Below are 21,862 nucleotides of genomic sequence, written 5' to 3'. Positions count from 1 at the left end.
TGGATCTTGACCAGCTTCTATCTGGACAGCGATACGCTCTTTTATCATTAGAGACAGGAAAGTAAACCACACAAATGGACACGTGTATGGGGAAATCTTCAAAACAAACCGATTTGAAATATTTTGGGAGCCTGCATTTACTTGTTTATACAATTGATGTTTATAACGTTATTTATTTGGAAACTCAAGAATGCCAACTATCGTTCAACAGGTAAAAAGTGAATTTTTAAAGATTATTTCTAAATGATATCAAAAGAATTTTCTAAAAACGTTCAAAATACAATGTCAGTACATTTATATTAATTTACCATCCAAATTGTGCTAATGTAATATTAAACATGCATCATGATTGGTAAATCACTTATCTGTTGAAATTCCCCAAAGTGGAACTTAACGTTTTAAGGTTACTGTTGTCATGTTTACTTCATATCACTTCGCCGCGGAGTTACCAGTATATGAATCAGTTTCGGCACATTGATAGGTATATCAGAAAAATTTTCAAACTGATCAGAAAATTAAAATACTTATATCATCTGAAAGGTAATGCAAAAACCGGATGAAATCATTTGGAATTTTTTAAATATTCCTACAAGCAACAAAGATATTGAAGTTTTTTAACTGCAAAAATCCACCAAAAGTGTCCACACTTCTCAGCTCAAAACCTGTGCCCACTCACCAGCAGTGATCACTCAGGCGCAGCAGAGCACCCTGTGTGTCTTTGTGTGCTCAGCCTATTGTCTGGCTCACATAGCCTGTGACTAATCAGGGCAAAGCTATTTCCCTGTGATAATTTTCACATCATGTAATATTGCGGATTAAATTAACTATACTTCGCAACCTTCAAATTTCATGATTTTTCTACATAATATAGCAAATTTCATAAACTTTGCTGGATATAAATTTCAAAAAGATGATACCAGCACTTGCCTGAAATTTTTTAGCATTTTGTAGAGGCAAAGCTTAAAACAAGCAGAACCGAAACTTGTCAAAGACTGCAACATGGGAAAATCACGTGACCAGATTTTACTCTTTGATTTACAACTTATTTAGTTAATGGCTTGTATTAGTTTTTTTTACGCGGCTCTAAAAGAGAGATTTAAAAAAGGGGTTCCATAGGCGAACTGTCAGCAGGCCGACTTCAGTTTTACACTTCACTACCCGTGGACAGTTACGACTGTAGCGCCCCTAGCGGATTGTGATCTACCTAACATTGATTCAAACATTTGACAGAATTTATTTTTTTATTTGCAGCTGGAGCAAGTGCAAGCAAATGTCGCAGAATGTGAACATAGATTAGATAAAATAGAGAGGTTGTTAAGGTTGGAAGAGTTGGCAGATAACGAAAGGCAAGGTTTCATAGTATGAGTAATCAGCCTTAGGCCTGGCACGAAAATTCATGCGTTAGCACTCCTATTGACGATTCTGATATGTACTGGCACTCCTATCGACAATTTTGAAATGTACTGGCACAGCATTGCACAGCCAATACATATCAGAATCATCAATAGGAGTGCTAACGCATGAGTTTTCGTGCTACCTTAGGCCCTCTGTTTTTATTTTCCTATTCACTGTTGGTTTTGGGTCAGAACGAAAGAGTTTAAGGTAACTGAAAAATGTTCTCCAATAGCCAGTGCAGCTTTGGATCAATTTTCCCCTTTTCCCTCAATTTTACAAGTTGTCTGACACTGTTGCAAAGGCACTGCATTTTGCTTCTAATTAAGATATCTTCAATTTAGTAAATCCATCCACTTGTAGAAACAATAACACCTGGTTAATTGCATGAATCTGCCAGGTCCCTGCATCTATTAACCTGGCTATATAACAGTTACAAACTTGCATAATTCACGGCTTATGTTCATAGTTTCTGCTCTGACCCTATCACAAAATTTATGCGTTAGTACTCCTATTTACAGTTTCTGATACTACACTATACAAACACACTCATTTTGTGCTTCTCTGACCCTTAATTTTGACACTTGGTGAAAACAGAAATAGAAGTGATAAAAAAGCTAACTTTGTAAGCGAAGTTCAGAATTTGAGTGTTTCATCATGTTACAAAGCATGTGTAATAATGGTGAATGGATCAGAATGTAATGACATTTGAACTATGCTTTTTTTGCATATTTCTCAAGACTTAAACTTTTACATATAAAACAATCATAAAATGTCTCTCAATCTCAGTAATTTCTTGATGTTTGCCCTGTTTTTTAGCATACCTCAATTATCTTTTCAGAAACAGTTTACTTGCGGAAGAAAAAGTCCTAAAGAAAACAATTGCTCAGTATGGTGGGTATAAGCACAATAACTCCACAATGTACATTACTATCATCATTATTGCAGTTTATTTATATTTTGTTTTCTTTGATATCATATACCTCAAATAAAAAAAAAAACCTTAATATTCAACAATGTGAAAGTCTTATTTTCCGTTTTTTTTCTTTCCATTTCAGACAAGGACATGGCAAATTTAAGAAAAGAAAACAGAAAAACAATGCTGTTATCAGTAATTTTATTTACCTCAGTCTTTATAGGATATTTGTATTTTTATGGAGAAAATACTATATTTCTATAACTACATCTCATGAGGATATGTTCTTCTCAAAAGTGACATCTATGCAGTATGACTTAAAGGAATGAAATAACAAAGGAGAGGGTTGAGATTCAGATTTTGCAAAAATAATTATGCAGAAACCATTTATGGCCTTTGTACATTTGGAATACCTGTATTTGGATCATTTCTAACAACAACTTTTTTGTAACATGACACGACTTACATGAGCAATAGTAGTGCAGTCAACATTAATGTTATGTCATGCCCGTTTTCTGTGAAGCTATATTTGTGGAAACTGCATTTTTAGTTCTCCCCTCGACACCCTAACGGGCATAAGAAGGATGACAAAAGAAGAATTCCAGCAGGTTGAAAGATAGAACACTCATTGGACATGATGAATCTGGTGAGAAAAGTCGCCTAGTAGCAACTGGTGTATGAAAAGTGATATTTGATGTAACAATATAAGCCAAAAGCATTTTAATAAGAAATGATAGTGATGGGACCAATAATGATTATTTATCTGGTAAGTTGTTAGTGTGCTCTGGAAGTTTAGATTTAATTTAAAAAAGGAACACATGACATTCTAATTTCACAAAATAAATAGTGGAGGTTTAGCATTGACTAAGAAGTAATTTTTGCAATCGTTTTTATTTAAAGGTAAGCTTTTAAGTGAATCATAATTCTTTACATGGCACAATAAGTGAATTAATTTTTTTGTATAACAAATAACAATATCAAATTTCCAGTTAACAGATATCCATTTATTACGCAATTGAAATGAAACACAAAATGCTGTAGTTCAAATATTATGTTCATTGGTAAGTCATGCTTTGGTGGATTTTATACAGTTAACATCAGATTCTGTAATTGGCAATTCATGTCATCTCATGTAATATGAACAAACTTAAGATACCTGAATAACCTTTCCAAACTAAAAAAAAAAATAATAATAATAATAATAAAAACATTCTTCCACTTTTAAAAGTCAAGTAATATTTGGCAGAAAATGTGACTTCATTCACTAGAAATGTGCATATAATATATTAAATAAAGAAACTTTTTGCATTAATTTTTGAAAATAATCTCATAAGATCAACAATATTTTTGTATATCATATCATATTCCATATACTGAGCATGTGCAAATTGTTCAATAAATATCAAATAACCAAAGAAAAAGCATATGCTAGGCTAGAAAAATAAGCAAATAAAGTTATTTTTATTACCACATAATTAATTATTAAATAATAATGGGAACAAAATCTAGCAGCCTTATTGGTTGCTTCAGTTCATGTTCATCTGATATTTGTTCTAAAATAAACAAGTTATACTGTCAACTCAAAAATGTTCTAGCAAGAAAAAGCATTAAAGCATAACATTACTGACTTGAAAACTTTAAAACAGGTCTTTCATGCCTGTTAAAAGAAGAATGGTAACAACTTCTTTTGTCATAAAAAGTGCTGTTACGGAATCTAAATATCTGTATAGTAATAAAGGAAGATCTATACTAAGGGAAATTAGTAATTTGAGCAAACTAGTGTTTTTGTATGTTTATATTTATATATCTTTGGTTAAGTATGTCTTAACCAAGCCTTTAATTTGGACTTCCATAACATTATCAAATGTGCATGTGTAGACATATATGCTATGACTTTTAACTCATAAAATTCATCAAATATTTCCATGGCACTCTTTAGGTGTTATCATAGAATTGCCAGAGCAATACCCAACATTATACAAAGCCCCTTTCTTTGGTCCCACAAGAAATTCAGTTTGCACAGACCTAATTTTCCCTCAGAGACAGTGAATTATGCGATTTATCACAGTAAACCCTGGTCATACCTGGTCTCTACTGGTGGGTCACATTGGCTGAATTCACAACAGCAGACTTACAGACCCGCATATTAAAAATGGGAACCCACTTAAAAGCTTGCCACATAAATCCCATAATTGACGATGAATAGATTCTCCGCAGGGATAATGCAACAAGCTTTCAATTGGGTCAGCCACATTTGATCCCCGGATATGTTAGTCTGCTGTTGTCAATATTTCACCCACTTACTAATGTATACCACAGAATGGAGTGAGATGACTGGTACTCGCATATTTTGGTGTGTTTGTTATGTGAAACCCACATTTACACTTATAAAGAATTCTTGAAAACTTTTAAATGCATGTAATCATATGCATTTCCTTTTGTAAAAATGTAACATGAAATACATATATTATGGCAATGTAATACATAAAAATGCAATAAAAATGGCATTTTATTGACCAATAAACATAGAAACTACACTACTAATGGGCTTAAAAAATACAAACTACAAAACATACTTCAAATCTACTGTCATTTTAGCAGAACAAATATCATATTCCTCCTTAAAGAATGCCATAATGATGATAAAATATTTATAAATTAAACATACTATTATTCTAATGATTGTACATGTCATGAAGAAGTTAATCTCATGAATTGTTCATAAAATAATTCTATAACTAAATAACTTACTTCTTGCATGTAAACAAAAGTTGATTGAAACACTTATTCAACATATCTAAACTAATTTATTTACCTCCAAGTAATCTTAATCATTTAGGAAGAAGAAAAAATTTACTACGTGCTGCTGTTTATATATAACATTAAAATTTCCTGAGTTTGTAATTTAAAGGCTGCCATAACACCTATATCAATGGAATCAATTGATGTGCATGGGGTTAGCTCTCTTTTTCTTTCTTTTCTTCAATTTTTTTTTTTTTTTTTTGAAACACCAAAAATAATAATCTGCTGAACAATGAATCCGGTATTTTATAGCTATCAAAAAACGACATAGTAATGTTTTCCTTAAGCTGGCAATTTTTTACTTGACAACCTCAGCACTAACAATCTCTGGCTGATGACAAATGGTTTCTGGTTCTGCGTGGATTTGGTTTAGGTACCTTAAAGCTTGTGAATACCCTAGGAATGTAACAGCACAAGTAGGAAACCCTCTAATGGCAGTTACAACTAGCCCTGTGAAAAAAATTCTATACCCTCCTTCTTGGTATGTCTTCCGTATACAATCAGTGGTGCTTTTATAAACCAGGCCATGCATGTCTGCCTGGATGCGACTTTTTATCACATCAAAAGGGATGATGACTGACCATGATATGACCCCTGCCCATCCACCAGCAAAAAGACTAGCAAAAATTCCATGCTTGTCAAACCACTGTGTTCTTTGCATACCATCGTACATTGCCTCATAGACAAGAAGATAAAGCCCATAAGCTGGAATGTCTCTCCATGCCATGCTGTACATACCACGATACATGCCCTTTATGCCACACTGTCTGTATATGCTGCTCATGCATTCCAAAGGCCCCTTGAAGTACCCAGAACGAGTCTTCTCTAAAATTAAAAAAAAAAGACCACAATTCTAAGCTCAATTTCATATCATGATATATTTAACAGGCCATATAAATGAAATTACTGTTTGTTACTTTAAACAGCAGATTTGTGATTGTGATCACAGAATAAATGACTTAAAATGTAATTTCATGGTGCATTTGGCACCTTCCCATTCGGCATGTTCTGTATATGCCACAGATTATTGTCAGCACATAAAGCTCATGAAAAAGAACCCTTATGTAAACAGTGAGAGACCTGGATAAAAGCTGGCTAAATCATTCGCGGTTTATATTGTGGTGCTTGCAACAAACATTTTTTGATCACAACAGGAAATCAACGTGAAATCTTGAATCGGTGATCGCAATCACAAACCCCAGGATCCAAGTCACAAACAGCAATTATTGTTTCTCAGGACTGTTTAACCCTGGGAGAATTACAAAACAATATTCCACAAAACTGGATTAAAGATACTCGTCATAGGAATCAAGGGATCTCAAGTTTAACCACATGCATAACTGGTATTAATATTAACTTCCACTCCATTCACTGTAAACAAGAAAACATATCTGATGCAGTTTTAATACATACAAGAAGTTGTGCAACTGGCTTTCAACTTCAGGTCTTGATTTGTTTTGTTCTTGTAATTAGGTAATCTTCTATGCAATTCTTTTATTGACCACAAAGAAATTTCATCTGACTGATGCAAAGAAGTTTATTAGTAAGATCAGATAGCTCAATATTGGTGTTTAGAAAATATCCAAGTGTAAACTGTGCCTCTGCAGGGACGACAAGTGGGGAGGCATGTGAGAGGAAGAGTGATATATAGCTCTACATAGATCCAAAATGGTAAAGATCAGTAATTTTTTTTACATTTCTTCCTATCAATTAAATTAAGACATATAACTTTTATTTTGTAATATTTGTAAGATGTGATAATATGACTAATTTCAACCAAATTAAGTCCTTAAGAACATTTTCTTTGATAGAAGTGGGCACTACAATATTACACTTGCTTTAAATATTGTTCAAAGTTTGTTCAAGTATCATTTCTCCTTTCCCTTCATATAAATCAGTGATTGGCTATACACAGCTAGGATTATTGCATTGACAGGGAAAGCTCTAATGGCAGTCACCAAAGACCCGGTGTAAAAAATTCTCAGTCCACCCTCCACATACATCTTAGATATACAGTTCAAAGTTCCAGAGTATATCTTGGTGTGTGCACTGTGGTCTGCCTGTAGACGGCTTTTTACAATATCTGCTGGCATTATAGCCAACCAGCTGATCACACCCGCCATTCCACCTGAGAGCAAGTGCGACAACACAGCACCACGGGTTATGATATCGTAGACATGCAAAACATCCTGCATTCCCTCAAAAGTTCCCATGTACAGAACCTGAGCAGGAATGTCCCGCATAAACATTATGCAGTTTCCACGATACAGACTTTGTATTCCTCCATGTTTATACAAGGCTCTCATGCATTCTATTGGACCTTTGAAGTACTGGTGCAACCCTGTGGATGTAACAAGCACATACATTAATTGACACAATGATAAAGACAATTTATCTAAACAACCACTTGGGACTTTAATGTTTTGATGAAAAAATCTTAACCTCAACAATAAGTGTGGGATACCCAGTCAAACGATTAAATTTTGCAATATAATTTCAAGGTACATGTAGGAGAACCAGTCAACTAGACAAAGAATAAATTTTCCCGAAAATTTCAGCAATCTTCACTTCAGCACACCCTATTTGAATATACATAGTGTACTGGTATTACTGGTATGTGTGCATGTGCATTCAAATGACTGAGAATAGAATTTAAAAAAAAACATGCTAATACCCTCAAAAACAAAATAAGCAATAAATCAGAAACACAGTATGTCAGTTAGGGAGCAAATGTGTACCTGATGAGCAAAGGCAGCAACAAAGAATATTTGGATAAGCTAGGTAATTAGAATATATACATGAATACAAATTCAATGTTAGTTTATCAAGTGTAAGAATTATCCATGCAGTTAATAATTTTACTTACTAATTTTCTTTCCATATGCACATTAATCAGCCAAGTACAGGGGCGGACCCAGAGTTATTTCCTGACAGTCTTCCAAATTATCTTTGTTGATCCATCCTCCATTTTTGACCGTCTTCCGACAGAAATAATTAGATACCTGTCAATGTAAACTTTAAAATCTGACCGTCTTCCGGAAGACCCAGAAGACGCCCTAAATCCGCCCCTGAAGTATGTGCTGATTGCAGTAACAGCCAAAGAAGTAAGATCCATGTCCTTGTTTCTTTTTTCCTTTTCAATCAATTTAGTATCACTAGATGTTTTATGCAATAAAGAGAGCCTGTAACATTCCTGCATAATAAAACCATCTACTTTCTCCTTCATTTACTCCCCCTAACCACCCAAAAAAGAAGTTTTTCTTTGCTTGCAATAATAACTGAAACAAGAAAATCAGGCAATAGCCATTTCCAAGCTTTATTTGCCCAGTGTGTTGGTATTATTTTTGAGATGAAGCATTTCTTGTTTACTATTAACGACTACTGAAACAAAAAAAGTTGGTCAGAGGGTCAAAATGTCACTTAGAGTGTACATTTATAATTAGGCATTGAAAATGAATTGCATTATGTTTGATAAAAAAAATGACTTGCAGTGTGAATACATATATCTATCAGACCTAACATGTACATAGAAATAATTTAGATATTCCAAGGTAATTTCAACTAACTGTAACTATAACATCCAGAAACATATGGCCCAAGAGACAAATTAGTCAAATGCATTATATATCATACTTGTGATAAATTACTAGTACTAAAATTTGTATATCCTAAGATTACTATTTATAACAGGGGCAGATTGAGACTGTCTTCTGGGTCTTTTGGAAGACGATCAGATTTTCAAGTTTACCGTGACGAATATCTAATTTTTCTGTCGGAAGACAGTCAAAAATGGAGGATGAATCATCAAAGATAATTTGGAAGACTGTCAGAAAATATCTCTGTATCCGCCCCTGCATTATCAGTAATCACAAAATAAAGAGACAACACCGAACTATGTAAAAGGAAGTTAATTCTTTCTTTTAGCTGACAATATTAACCATTAATAAAAAAAATAATAAATAAAAAAAAGCTATACCATTCAATGTTATTTTGAGATAAGCTTGGCCATGGAGCCACTGGCTACTTACCGTTACCGTGTGGTATCTGAGACTGCAGCACCACTTTTACTACATCTACGGGACAAGCAATAGCCAACTGGGCAGTACCCCCGATGCATCCAGCTATATAAATGTCTCTATAGGAAGGCTGAGTTGTGGTGTCTGGATGCAACCAACGGAGACTGTTTCCATACACACCGAAGAAGACTGAATTAATAGCCCCATATGAAACCAATGGAAATGAAAGCCCACGGAAGAAGCCCCTTCCCTGAAAAAATGTTTTATTGTCCGTCTTTAAAGTAACGGTTAATGCTCCTTGTATAGCAAATAAACTGATATCTCACACTTTTTGAATTGCGTTCATAGGTGGATCCAAAGGAAATTGATGGATTCAGTTCTGCTCCCCCCCCAAAAAAAAATCACCTATGAGGCACACAAAAGAACTACAAAACCCCATCTTTTTTCTTTTTTTCAAAAATACCATTTGTTGATAAAATAGATTAAAACATTTTTTGAAATAGGTGGCCCTTCTTGTTGATGAAAACAAAGTCTAAGAATGAAAAGTATGCAGTCTGCGAACTTAGCCACTGGTCCAAAACCCATAGTCAGTACAATTCCATTTGGACAAGTCAATTTTTCAGAATGTGTGAATTAAATGGTTGTTATCATAGTTCAAGAAATTTCTATCACATCTTACCAGCCCATGATGATAGATGTTCTTGATCGCATCCCATGTACCTTTGTAATGATGGCCTGCCAGCTGGGTTTGCATCTGAACCTAATAACATACAAAAGAAGCCATTTTAAACAACACAGTCTTAATACAAATACTATATATATTGCAAAATACTTCAAGGACTTCATTTGATCTTTTTTCTGTCAGACAAGAACAATTCAGATGCAGACAATTTACTGTACTCAAAATTCAAAGATATCTGTGTTGAGAATAGATATTTTACTCGGCATAGTTGGAATTGCACCATATTGGTTCATTTTGTTTTACAAGTTTGTCCAAAAAAATTGCTTCTTCTTCTCTTCACTTATAAAATAACAAATTCATTGACCTTTATTGAAGCATACAAAGGTGGAAGTTTCAGTGAAAATGAAAAGAAAAGCAATAAACCTATGTCGATATACCTAACAAAAAATTCACACTTTGGTATGCTTTTGACAAAAGGCAAGTAAGCATGCACGCATACACACACACACTGCTTTCACAACATTTGATCTTTTGATGAAAAAAAGGTCTCTCATCACTAATTAAAATAATATGATTAAAAATTATAGTTGCAAAGAAAAATTATATAAAGAATGATGAATAATAAAAAATAAAAGGATGTATAAAAATAAAAATTTAACCAATTTACTATGAGAAAATTTGAGTATACCTTAGTTGTATCAAAGGGATGCCCTACAACAAGCCCTGCTATTCCTAAATAAAAACAAATAATAATGAACGCAAAGAAAGCAACTATTCTTCTAATACAATGAACTTCAACCGTACTAGGAAACCAAACCCTAAAACAGCAGTGTTTAGAAGCCCTAGGACTACAGAAAAAGCAACCAAATATATTTTCTAGATAAAAATTTTCACCATTTTACCTCATTTTACTATTGGCATCTATACTAATACACATATTTTCCAAATTTAGAAAACAAACAGCTTCAAAATCTTTTGACAAGCAAGTTATATTTAAAAAAAGTCTTAAATACTAATAATATCCTACACTCAACTGAAAAAATAGCATCTAAAATAAAACTATTTGGTGAAGTTACATCATCTACCCAAATTGATTGTATAATCAGGTATTTTACCGCCTAAACATCCTGCTATGTAATCGTTCACACCACCAGTGGCATCCATCCCAAGTATTGCTCTCTGTTGAATCCAATATTACCTAGGGCATTTTCTGGAAAACAAAACAGTCATTTTGAAATACTTCATACATCACCAAAATGCAACCCATAAAAAACTGGATGGTATATCTGAAAGAAAGCAATGAGAGAATATAACAACCTTAAAAGTCAAATCAGCACCTTGTACTTGACCTATGCAGCAACCAACTGCTTGGCAGATATGTTATTACAACTCGTTTTAACTTAAAATCTGGATTAAAATAACACAATCATGCTCACAAGTTTGGTATTTCCAAAGCCATTTGACTTCCATTATAAAGAATGTTTGTGCAGCAGAACATAGAGCACATGTTCACTGAAACATTGTGGGAACATCGAGTACAGGGTATAGTATCTTATCTGAAGAAGGATTTCTTATGACTGATGTACCCCTGCCTGCTACTCTACTCTCCCCTAATATATACTCTTGTTTTAAATACAACATTGCAAGGTCTACTGGTATAAAATTTATACTGATACCTACTTGATATATATTTTTTTCATAATTTAAGCAAGTTACATTTATTTATTTGTCACATTTACTTATTATCTATTTTGCCAAAATAAATTACATTTCAGAGGCCCATTCCCATAGACATCATTGGTCTATGTGAAGTAAGGGTCTATTCCCACAACTTTAGATCGATCTATCACCGCGGGGAGTCTCACCAGACTACCGTCAGATAATCCCCCTTAAGTGTCCGTCCCCGCTCACTACAAGCCGTAAGGGGCAATTAACTTTCGTGTCCGCCCAGCTGACAGCTATTCAGCGCAAACCCCCAGGGAGTTAGGTCGATCCAAAGTAGGTCGATCTAATCTATGGAAATGGGGTGTTATCCAACACCGCAGGGACTCTTGCTGAATGCAATCAGATTAACAGATTTACATGCCTCCTCCTGACATGAAGTAGAATACAGAAAAGCTGGTGATTACATGAGTATGTTGGATACATAAGGAGGTGTGTCATTCAGATAAGCTGATTGCACTCTGGGCAGTCCCTGGATTGATTTACATAGATTGTTGGTGTGAATTAAAATGGGGTCATAGCTGGTTATCCCTTCAGCATCTTCACAAGTATAGTAGACAGGCACATTATAAACTGTTCCCTTTTCTGTTCATAATTCGATGCATACTTGCAGACGATAATCAGTACCAACTGCCCCAGATCAAGTTTGTATTGACCAGATACAAAATTGGGTATGGGGCAAATAAAGACTGGGTTCCCATGCCTAGATCGATCTAACAGGATCAACCCATCTCCATGAGGTTTCTCGCTAAATTGCTTTTAGCTTAAATAGCTTAGATGTCTGGCACGCCTACTGAAGCCGCTAAATGATAGATAATTACCCTCTAACAGCTTCAGTGGGCATGCAAGACATCTAAGCTGCTTAACCTGATAGCAATTTAGTGAGAATCCCCTTGGAAATAGATCGATCCAAAGTTAGTACGATAGGCTCTGGAAATGGTCTCAAAGGCTGCATTCCCAGAGATTTAGATCGATCCAGAAATTAAGATTTAGATCGCCCTATCTCCCTGGGGTTCACGCTTAATTGCAGTCAGCCGATTGCAGTCTGATCCATCTCTGTGGGAGATTCTCCAAAAGCATTTACATGTATACTCCTATGGCATGCATTGCCTCATGCAGAGGGTTCGTAAAAGTTTATGACTGTGTAAAATGTCAAACATTGTACCTGGATTGATCCAGCTTTGCAGGGGATTTTCACATGATTGCTCTAAGGGAGAATCTCCCACAGAGATGGATCAGACTGCAATCGGCTTAGGGAGAAATAAAATCTATGTAACAAATAATAACGTCAATAATAATAATAATAATAAAGTAATAAATTAAAATATGTGTAAAACAGAAATGATCCTGAAATAAAGACCAAGCACCTATTATTAGACTTCAGAATGAAAATGTTGCATATCCAGTCTAGACTTCACGTTTGCCTATACATATACCGGTAGATTCTATGTCATAACTTCACAAGTGACTTAATTATTATACCAGTATATACCGGTGTAACGTGACAGAGTCCCCATGACAGAAAGTCCGCTTCCCATTCATTTGTGCAGGTAAGTCTCGACCTAAATTTTGACCCACTTACAGTAGGTCAGGCTAACCCTAACCATTATAACTAAATGGAGGGCGAACTTTCTGTTACAGGGACCCTCCGTTTCGTTACACCGGTATGTTTGAGTCGTGCGTCTCTTATCTTCATCAAAACAAACAGACAAATCAGTAGGCAAAAAATAGTGACAATCATGCTTAAATGCAGTGTGTATATGTACCATTTACGGATGCTCTACAATGTACTTAACAACCTTACCCAGGTCAGTTTGCCGGTGGATAGACTGACTGACCTCCCGGTTGCTGTGGCTCGCTGACTTTCGTGTGTATTCGCTTGTCTCCGCCTCCGAAACCGGCAAGCGTGGAACACCGAAATTATGAAACACGAAAATCGTTTGACTCGTGAAACGATTATGAACAAATCCTTCAAATATGGAATGATAACTGTTGAAAAGTTATAGCAAAGGGGGTATATTTTCGATAAGTTTTATGCTCTCAAATCTTAGTTTTAGCACGTCTTTAGTACTCTTATCCCATAAAAGAAAGACAACACAAGTGGTTAATCCGTGCGGACACACCTCCATATCAGAAATCTTAGCCAATAACTGCCCTGAAAACAAAGACATCTGACCTTGGCCTGCAGCAGCCTGAACTAGCGTCATTGCCAATCCAGTTTGGAGTACAAGGTCGTAGATAAAAATTTGAGATGTGACTCAATATCTTGAGATAAACAACTACTGATCTCAAGTGCATCTGAAAGTGAAGGATCGAGAGAAGCGAATAAGGGTGATGTGGTCGAGCATTTAGCAGAAAACAGGGAATTATGGCGCTGGATTTTGTGGCGGGCTGCCTTGGAGGTACATATATTTTCTAGTACTATTTAATGCGTATTATGTTTTAATTTTAAAAGAAGATCATGTAGTATATACGCAGCACGGTTTATAACAGTTAAGAGGTCGTCGATATTACCTCCCCCCCTTTTTTGCATACTAAAAAAAAACGTGATTGTATCTTATTGAAAAAATATTGAGATAATGTTGATTAAAATATTGTTTTGTTTTGGGAGAAATTGTGTGGAATTACTTTGTTCTTGTCAAAAAATTGCCATGCAAACACAAACAACTGATTTAGAAGCATCACTTCAGTTCTATCCTAATGTTTTAATGGGCTGTTTTTCCTTTTTTTTTTTTTTTTTTTTCACAATGACAATCGGTATTGCATCAGCTATCAATGTATTATTTGTTATTTACCAAACCTCCCAAATGTGAAAATGCAGATAGGATATTCAGATAGCTTTAATGTTAGAGTTCTTAGCATTGATTTATGTGAAAGATGTGGGGTCAGTGTCTCCTGTTCTGTTTACTGCATGGAAGTCAATTTTAAAACTTAATTTTGATTAGGACAAACAATTAATAATCTGATCAATAGGTGCTGCTGACCCTAATTTGTTTTTAATTTAAATAAATCGGAAAATCTTGACCCCAGGAAGAATCTTGATGCTGCTGTTTTGAGTCCATTTTTATGCTCAAAAATAGCCCAAATTTTGGATTCAACATCCCCTCCCTCCCCCCACCCCCCAAAAAAGATCATGACCGAGTCTGAATTTTAGCTGCTACAACCATATAACACTACACAAGTGACTCTATAATATACCAGCATATACCAAAAACAAAAGTGATTTTGTCTACCAATATAATAGAACAGCCACTAGTTGTATGAGTAATCAGTGTTAGTCTGAATGCAAATACCACTTACGATAAACTATGAACCGGATGCATGCATTTGTGTTTATTAAGCTAGCCGCATAAACTGAGTTCTTTAAAATTTATTTGTAGATGTCATGTATTTCCATCTTGTATATGTAACAAAAAATTGTATTTTTGTAACTGTGAATACCCCTGGTTCTTTGTGGTCATTGCATGTTTATTGTTACAGGGTGTGCTGGGGTTCTGGTTGGCCATCCATTTGATACTGTGAAGGTAAATTATATTAGTGTTCTGAATAACAAACTGTTGTGCAATTTGATGGACTCAAAAAGATTCAAAACACAGCTCAATAGCAAAAGAATTAGAGTGGACTTTGTGTAAGATAATTATGTATTATGAAACTGGGCCTGGACTATAATTTAAATACTCTGGAATGTGATGAGAAGCCATAAGCGACAGAAGTATTATTCCTTTGTGGATTATGAGAGTCTATCAAATGTGAATGCATTTACATCAGAATAATGCCCATGTTATGTTTGGAAAACACTGTCATTGTGTCAGGGTTTTCTATAGCTGGACCATGAAATGGTCGTGTTTCCTTTGATCTTGACATAATCACCAGAATGATAATTAAGAATTTGCATGCTAATCAGTGTCTGTCTCTCTGTCTGTCGGTCTACTTGTTTCATTTTTAAAGTCAAGTATGTTTTGGGTTTGAAGTTTCTCTGTGACCCCATTCCCATATCTAGATCGATCTAGCAGGATTAACTAATCTCAAAGGGGTTTCTCCCTAAATTACAAGCACCATAAGCGGCTATGATGTCCAGCACGCCTACTGAAGCTTTTAGGGAGCAATTAACTATCGTTATGCAGCTTCAGTAGGAATGCCAGACACCTAAAATGCTTAATCTGAATGCAATTTTGCGACAATCCCCTTGGAGATCTTGGTATGGGAATGGGGTCTAAGAATGGTGGTATCATATTGCATAATAACAAGTGAACATGTTACTGAGCAATGTCACGGGTTCACAACTTCACACAGGCTTGTAAAGATCTTCAATACTTGATAACTGACAACAAACATCCTGTCTGGTCTAGATAAGAGTTGTTTTATTTATTTCAGGTACGGCTACAAACACAAGATCCAGCAAAACGTCTTTATAAAGGGACTTTTGAATGCTTCAGGACCATTGTAGCAAAAGAATCTGTGAGTTTATGTTGATATTGATAATAACCCTAGACCTTATAAATGGTTTAAGCATTTACTAACGCTACCCACTTTTACTACAAACACCCATATTAACCACCAAACCCACGAATGAACCAGCACACCTTACAATTATTTAGCACCAACAAACGGATAGCTAGCACTAACATTTATCCGCTTTAGTAGTGCTGGTTAATTTGTGGGTTAGGTGGTTAATACAGGTGTAAGTGCTCAAAGATTTGCAGGTAGTGCTAGTAAACGGCCTGAACCTATGAGTTTTTTAAGCCTACAGTAGCATACACATCAGCTTTAAATAGGATCTTTACTGGGATTTGATGTATCCTCTGATATCACAGGGGTCTCTAGTATAGTGTACAAAATTGAAGAAGAGACCCTGTGGGAACTGAGATGATCATCTTGTCTACTCTTAGGTCATATTCAAAACAGATGATCCACAGACTAACCGATCTGCTGACTGAATATGACAGACCCCACGTAATTTCCTAATGGTCTCCGAGCCTCCACATGGATTAAATCTTGGCTTCAGGGTTTAATTGCAAGGCCCCTGTGGGGATGGCACATCTGGTTGTAGCAACGAGTGTGCACTATTTTGCAAGAAAAAATTTATTTCTGTTAATTTGCAGCTATATTGCAAGCAAATTTGCTACAATTTCACTATGAATTTGCAGCAACAGGCCTGATGTTTTGCTAGTAAGGGTTTGTAAAAGATAACTTGCAACACCTGTGGTCAGAGGGTTGATTCAATGAGGGCCGTGCAATAAAATATTTGGGTCACATTTGCTCCAGCCCTGCCATACCTTTATTTACTGATGAGGTCACGCCATCAGTTTTGGTAAAATTCATGCATTTATTAGACCAAATAGACAGTAAACCTGCAATATTTTTTAACTCCCTTTGCATGTCCAAATAGTTTTCACTTTTTAAAAATCATGTTCATTAATAATCATGAATATACTTAAAAGTATATTCATGATTTTTAATGAACACAGATTTATTAAGTTGGACTTTATATCTTACTCTTACTAAATATATATTTGTGAAAGAAATTGTTTTAATAACTGTAATCATGTTCCAGTACTATTGAATTAAAATTAATGTTTTATGTGATGTGTAACGAAAAAATATTTGGGTCGACAATATTTTGACAGGATCAACAGCATATAGATTCTAGCTGATCCAAATTTCCAGCAATGCCTTCAGAGTTTTCACTATGATATCACAAAATACCAATAACTCTTTTAATCAGCATTTGAGATATTGCTATGTACATGCATTTTTTTTTCTTTGGAAATTATACAATTTGTGAACCATGGTATGTTTTTAGGCACTTGGATTATACAAGGGGATGGCTTCTCCACTTTACGGATTAGCACTTATCAATGCCATAGTCTTTGGAGTCCAAGGAAATGTTCAGAGAAGAATGGCCAATCCAGATACACTACAGAGCCACTTCTTGGCAGGGGCTACAGCTGGCCTTGTACAGTGTGTAGTGTGCAGTCCCATGGAACTGGCCAAAACAAGGATGCAGATTCAAGGGCAGGGTGAATCAAGAACACAGTTCAAAACCACAAAACATTTGTATACAGGTCCAATTGATTGCCTGAGGAAGATCTACAAAGCACATGGGATTCCTGGGGTGTTTAAAGGTTTTACTCTCACCGTTGTGAGAGAAACACCCAGTTTTGGAATTTATTTTGCTACTTATGAGTATTTGTGTAGAAAGATGGTAGAGCAACCTGATGATGATGTGAGTATGTTAGGGTTGTTAATGGCAGGGGGCTTCAGTGGTATGGCTTCATGGATTGCTACTTACCCTGTTGATGTTATCAAGTCTCGGATACAAGCTGATGGGGCAAATGGTCCAAATCAGTATAAAAATGCTTATGACTGTTTCCAAAAATCTATTAAAGCTGAAGGGCATGGGTGCTTATGGACTGGGCTAAACTCTACTCTACTAAGGGCCTTTCCAGTAAATGCTGCAACTTTTACTGTGGTAGCACTTTTCCTGAGGTCTGTGCGTCCAAGTGAGGATGAGACAATGGAAACGATATCAGGTCATCACCACACACAACTGGGCAGTGAAATCCACACTGTGGACAGAATAGCTGGGGCAACGGCTACTGAAATATAGTCTGTAAAAATTGAAAAGATAGGTAACTAGTGAATTGTCACTTGACAAACACTTGATAAACATTGATGTAATGGCATAAGTTTACTTTTTGCAGCAAAACTATGACTTCAACTCATAGAGCCAAAGATGAGTTTTTTTTTTTCAGAATTATCGATTTAACAGATCAATAGATTAACATGCTGCCTCTTGTTTCCAACATACTGATATAATCTCCAGCTTTTCTGTTAATCAGTAAAACTGATTGCATTTAGCCAAAGTCCTTGCAGACTTGTATCAATCTGTGTCCGTATATAGTTTCTATGGGAATGAGCCCCTAGTGCATCTTAATAGCTTGCAACATTCATTCACGAGGTGGCATAACATGATTTATGGAATTTTAACCAATATACAGATGCTCAGGTGCACTGATGTGTTTAGAGTGCCATTTTAGCGTAGTTCTTCACCTGTTATTGTGAAAACCACTTATCTTTATTATTTTGTGAGCCATGAATTGCATTTATGGTATAGGTATACTTGGAGGTTGAAGTGGATGGAATGGGGTTCCACCAATACCATGGCAGGAGTGAATTTAATCTGCCTTTCATGTTTTGGCAAACCTACTTGGCGTTGTGTACACATGGTGATTCCAATATCTAAAATAAAAGGCCTTATTGGCCTTAAAAAACCTGTTGGTGGACAAGCAGCTTTCTCCTTAAGCAGGATTCTTAGACAAAAAAATTCAAGAGTGGTTGTTCAGTGTCAAATCAATAGTACCAGTGCTTTGAGAGCATAAAAACAACAGCATAAAGATTTTTGTTAGGTTTGATTGTAAATTAACCACACTTATCAATCCTTAACCCCATGCTTTTTTTCCATGTGAAAAAATTATAATAACTAAGCGTGAAAAATTCTGATTTTCTCAAACTTAGGGTTGGTGTTGCTTGTTAACCATTTTATTCATTTTCTCTGGTCTAAACAGGTCTTACCAAATTCCAAAACAAAGAAATGGACAATTCCTCCAGTGTATAACCCCTCCCGCCCCTCAAAAAAAAAAAAAAAAAAAAAAAAAAAAAAAAAAAAAAGTCAAAAGCCAGTCTTGACGGTCAGTAGCCAAGATGACTGATTTTATTTCACTTCACTGGAAGGAGGCTTGTTTATTTGATATCATATTAGCTGGGGGTAAATGGATCATTAAGTTTGTAGCACGTCATGCAATGGAGCTATGATGTTCAAAGCCTATGTGAAAGTGACTGAAACTGGTCGCTACTGTGATTGAAGCAGTCTCTGTTGGGAACTGGCCACTACTTATAAACTGAGACACTTGGTATTGTTACACTCATTGAATTTAACGTGTAAGTCACATTTTCAGTATCCTCACGGTAGTTTTCTTTACTCAAAGAACAAAGTTTATTTCAGCTTTGATACACTCTTATTTCTTTAAAAAACACAGTGCACTGTATATATACATTTAACAGTTAATCTTTTCATTTAAGAATCTCAGTGTGCCTTAAAAGCTGGTTGTGATGCTTTGTGATACAGTTCCAGTTTTAGGGTGGTTCCATGTCCATTTTTGTAGCAAGTCATATATATGGCTAGTTGGAAGAAAACAGTTTTAGTTTGTTGTATCAGTATTCAAGTGAAATTAAGTCAACAACATAAGGCAGCTGAAGTTGTCATCAACAGCAAAACAATTTAGTTATACCTGTTGCCTTTTAGGACATTCTCAAATCAAAATTTCTTTATTCTTCTTCTTCTGCTTATTATTATTATTATTATTATTATTATTACCTTACATAAGCTCACAGAAGTTTTAATTTCCAATTACAGTGAAGGTAAATTGTTTTGTTTATTGAATGTCCCTTCCATCCATAGATGCTACTGCCAAAGTCAACTTCTTATGTAATAAAATAGACTGCACTTAAAGAGGTTTATTTTTAATGTGTCTCCACTTCTCAATTTAACACTTTCAAATACATCGAAATATTACAGTCTTTATACAACAGTTGTATGCATTTACAGTCAGTTTGACTTTAGATGGGTAATCCTGGTATTAAACATTAGGAGTTGGCTTTCTTAGTTTCATATCATCTTGCTTAATTTTTGTCACATAATAAATAGAGACCCTAGTTTGGGGTTTAGTTGTTGAGGGAATGTGTGAATATATTATGCTTAAGTTGCTTTCTGTAATCATACCTTTATAAAACTTCGCACTTCTAAGATGCTGAATGGACTTTATTAAGGCTCCAGCTGTCATTTTACTATGCAGATACACTGATAATATGAAATTTTTGCTCTGTTATTAAACTTTTAGTAGGATAATGGTGAAGCACTATCACATGAACTTGAGTCCCATATCCATCTGTGATTCATTCACACATGTATTTCAATTTATTTTGCAGTGATTGTTTTTCAGAAATATTTATCACATGTATAAAACCTCAAATAACAAGTATGAGTTGTATGAAAATAAATTAAAATTCTAATCATCAAGAAACTATAAGTTTTAAATGTGCCATTGAATACTTTTTTTTTTGTTATCATGGATTTTCTGTATTACACAAAATGTGGAATGTTCTCTAAGTGAAATTTGCAAAAGGTCACTGTATGTATTAAGTATAAAAAGTACTTATCAAAAACATTAGAATGGATTTGAAATATATTTGGTAATAATATTTTACTTTCTTGAAGCATAATTTTGTTGTGGTATTCTAGATTACATGGAAGTACACAGTTATGGTTTTGAAACTTACAGCTGCCAAGACGTGATATGTCAGAACTCAGCAGTATTATTTTGAATGGTATAAATAAGGCATACTACTGAAAAAATTTATTCTATTCAAACAGAATTGCAATACGTTGTTCTTTGCAACTGATATAATTGTTTTCAATACCTAATAAATACATTGTATTTTTGAGAATGGTGTTTCATATTTTCTTTTACAAAGAAGAACAACTGTAGTTATGCAGTGGAATGTAATATTTGCTGATAACTAGTTCAAATTGTGAAGAAAGGATGCAAAGTGATATTTTTAAATATCTCAGTGAAGTATTGTCATACTTTAAGGCAAAAGTGAGAAACTTTGTGATTGATTAACATTTATGACTGTAACATTTCGATCAATTAAACTTCAAAATTTAAACAAAAGACAGGAAATTATACTCTAGATGCTTTCATTAGGAGACTTGTTGAAACTTGATTTCTAGACATGTGCAAAGAAGTGGGCAATCCAACTCAAAGGTACTTCAGCTCCATTGATAACTTTTGCAAGGTGTAATTTTTAGCCTACTTGTACTGCAAGAGATTATCATGCTGTAAATCTATAAATAAACATAAGGTGTTTATAATCTGCCTGTTTGAACTGGTTATACTGTGGTTTAAGAAGAATTTTAACAGGTAAATGTAACTACCATGGTGCATGAACCAATTTTGATCATAAAAAGGACAATGGTAATTTTCAACCCAGCTTAAAGATCTTCTCTTCTTGACTTTATCAAGGTCTCATTCCCATTGAAACAATCATTTTACGTAGTTCGATCCAACTCCCTGGAGATTCCTGCTGAGTGCAATCAGTGTAAAAGATTTTAATGTTAAAACACATCTTGTTTCCAATGCACTCATATAATCACCAGCTCTTCTGAATTCTACTCAACACTAAGAAAAGACGTGTCTATCTGTTAATCTAATTGCATTCAGCAAGAGTCCCCGCAGAGTTGGATCGATCTACGTAGGAGAATAGTTTCAT

The 21,862-nt window shown here is 35.0% G+C and overlaps 3 protein-coding genes across 8 annotated transcripts; 2 read left to right on the top strand and 1 right to left on the bottom strand.

Annotated features, from left to right (window-relative positions):
* The first annotated feature begins 16 nt into the window (after positions 1–16).
* LOC106170718 (coiled-coil domain-containing protein 167-like) lies at positions 17–3,183 on the top strand. Its single transcript, XM_013550695.3, has 4 exons — positions 17–211; positions 1,252–1,346; positions 2,234–2,286; positions 2,451–3,183. The coding sequence occupies exons 1-4, from the start codon at positions 191–193 to the stop codon at positions 2,570–2,572; spliced, it is 291 nt and encodes a 96-aa protein (XP_013406149.1). The 5' UTR covers positions 17–190; the 3' UTR covers positions 2,573–3,183.
* A 107-nt stretch (positions 3,184–3,290) lies between these two features.
* On the bottom strand, positions 3,291–13,517 carry LOC106170716 (methylated amino-acid transporter SLC25A45-like). Of its 6 annotated transcripts, none has more exons than XM_087006479.1 (6): positions 13,335–13,514; positions 10,924–11,018; positions 10,497–10,540; positions 9,806–9,886; positions 9,139–9,376; positions 3,291–5,935 (listed from the first exon to the last, which is right to left on the bottom strand). In XM_087006479.1, exons 2-6 carry the CDS (start codon positions 10,970–10,972, stop codon positions 5,409–5,411), a joined length of 939 nt encoding a protein of 312 aa, XP_086862605.1. In that variant the 5' UTR covers positions 10,973–11,018; positions 13,335–13,514; the 3' UTR covers positions 3,291–5,408. The 6 variants fall into 6 exon arrangements, with proteins under 6 accessions (XP_086862605.1, XP_086862606.1, XP_086862608.1 ...); XM_087006480.1 differs by having other exon boundaries at positions 13,297–13,461; XM_087006482.1 differs by lacking the exon at positions 13,335–13,514 and adding an exon at positions 13,023–13,088.
* Positions 13,518–13,728: 211 nt separating this feature from the next.
* On the top strand, positions 13,729–21,037 carry LOC106154853 (mitochondrial basic amino acids transporter-like). Its single transcript, XM_013529369.3, has 4 exons — positions 13,729–13,932; positions 15,011–15,054; positions 15,905–15,988; positions 17,334–21,037. The coding sequence occupies exons 1-4, from the start codon at positions 13,899–13,901 to the stop codon at positions 18,138–18,140; spliced, it is 969 nt and encodes a 322-aa protein (XP_013384823.2). The 5' UTR covers positions 13,729–13,898; the 3' UTR covers positions 18,141–21,037.
* Positions 21,038–21,862: the final 825 nt, after the last annotated feature.

This window comes from Lingula anatina, chromosome 2 (assembly GCF_051362555.1).
Source record: "Lingula anatina isolate TDL-2025a chromosome 2, LinAna3.0, whole genome shotgun sequence".
Classification (NCBI taxonomy): domain Eukaryota; kingdom Metazoa; phylum Brachiopoda; class Lingulata; order Lingulida; family Lingulidae; genus Lingula; species Lingula anatina.
Note: the sequence above shows the minus strand (reverse complement) of the source record. Positions and strands in the feature narration are given on the sequence as shown.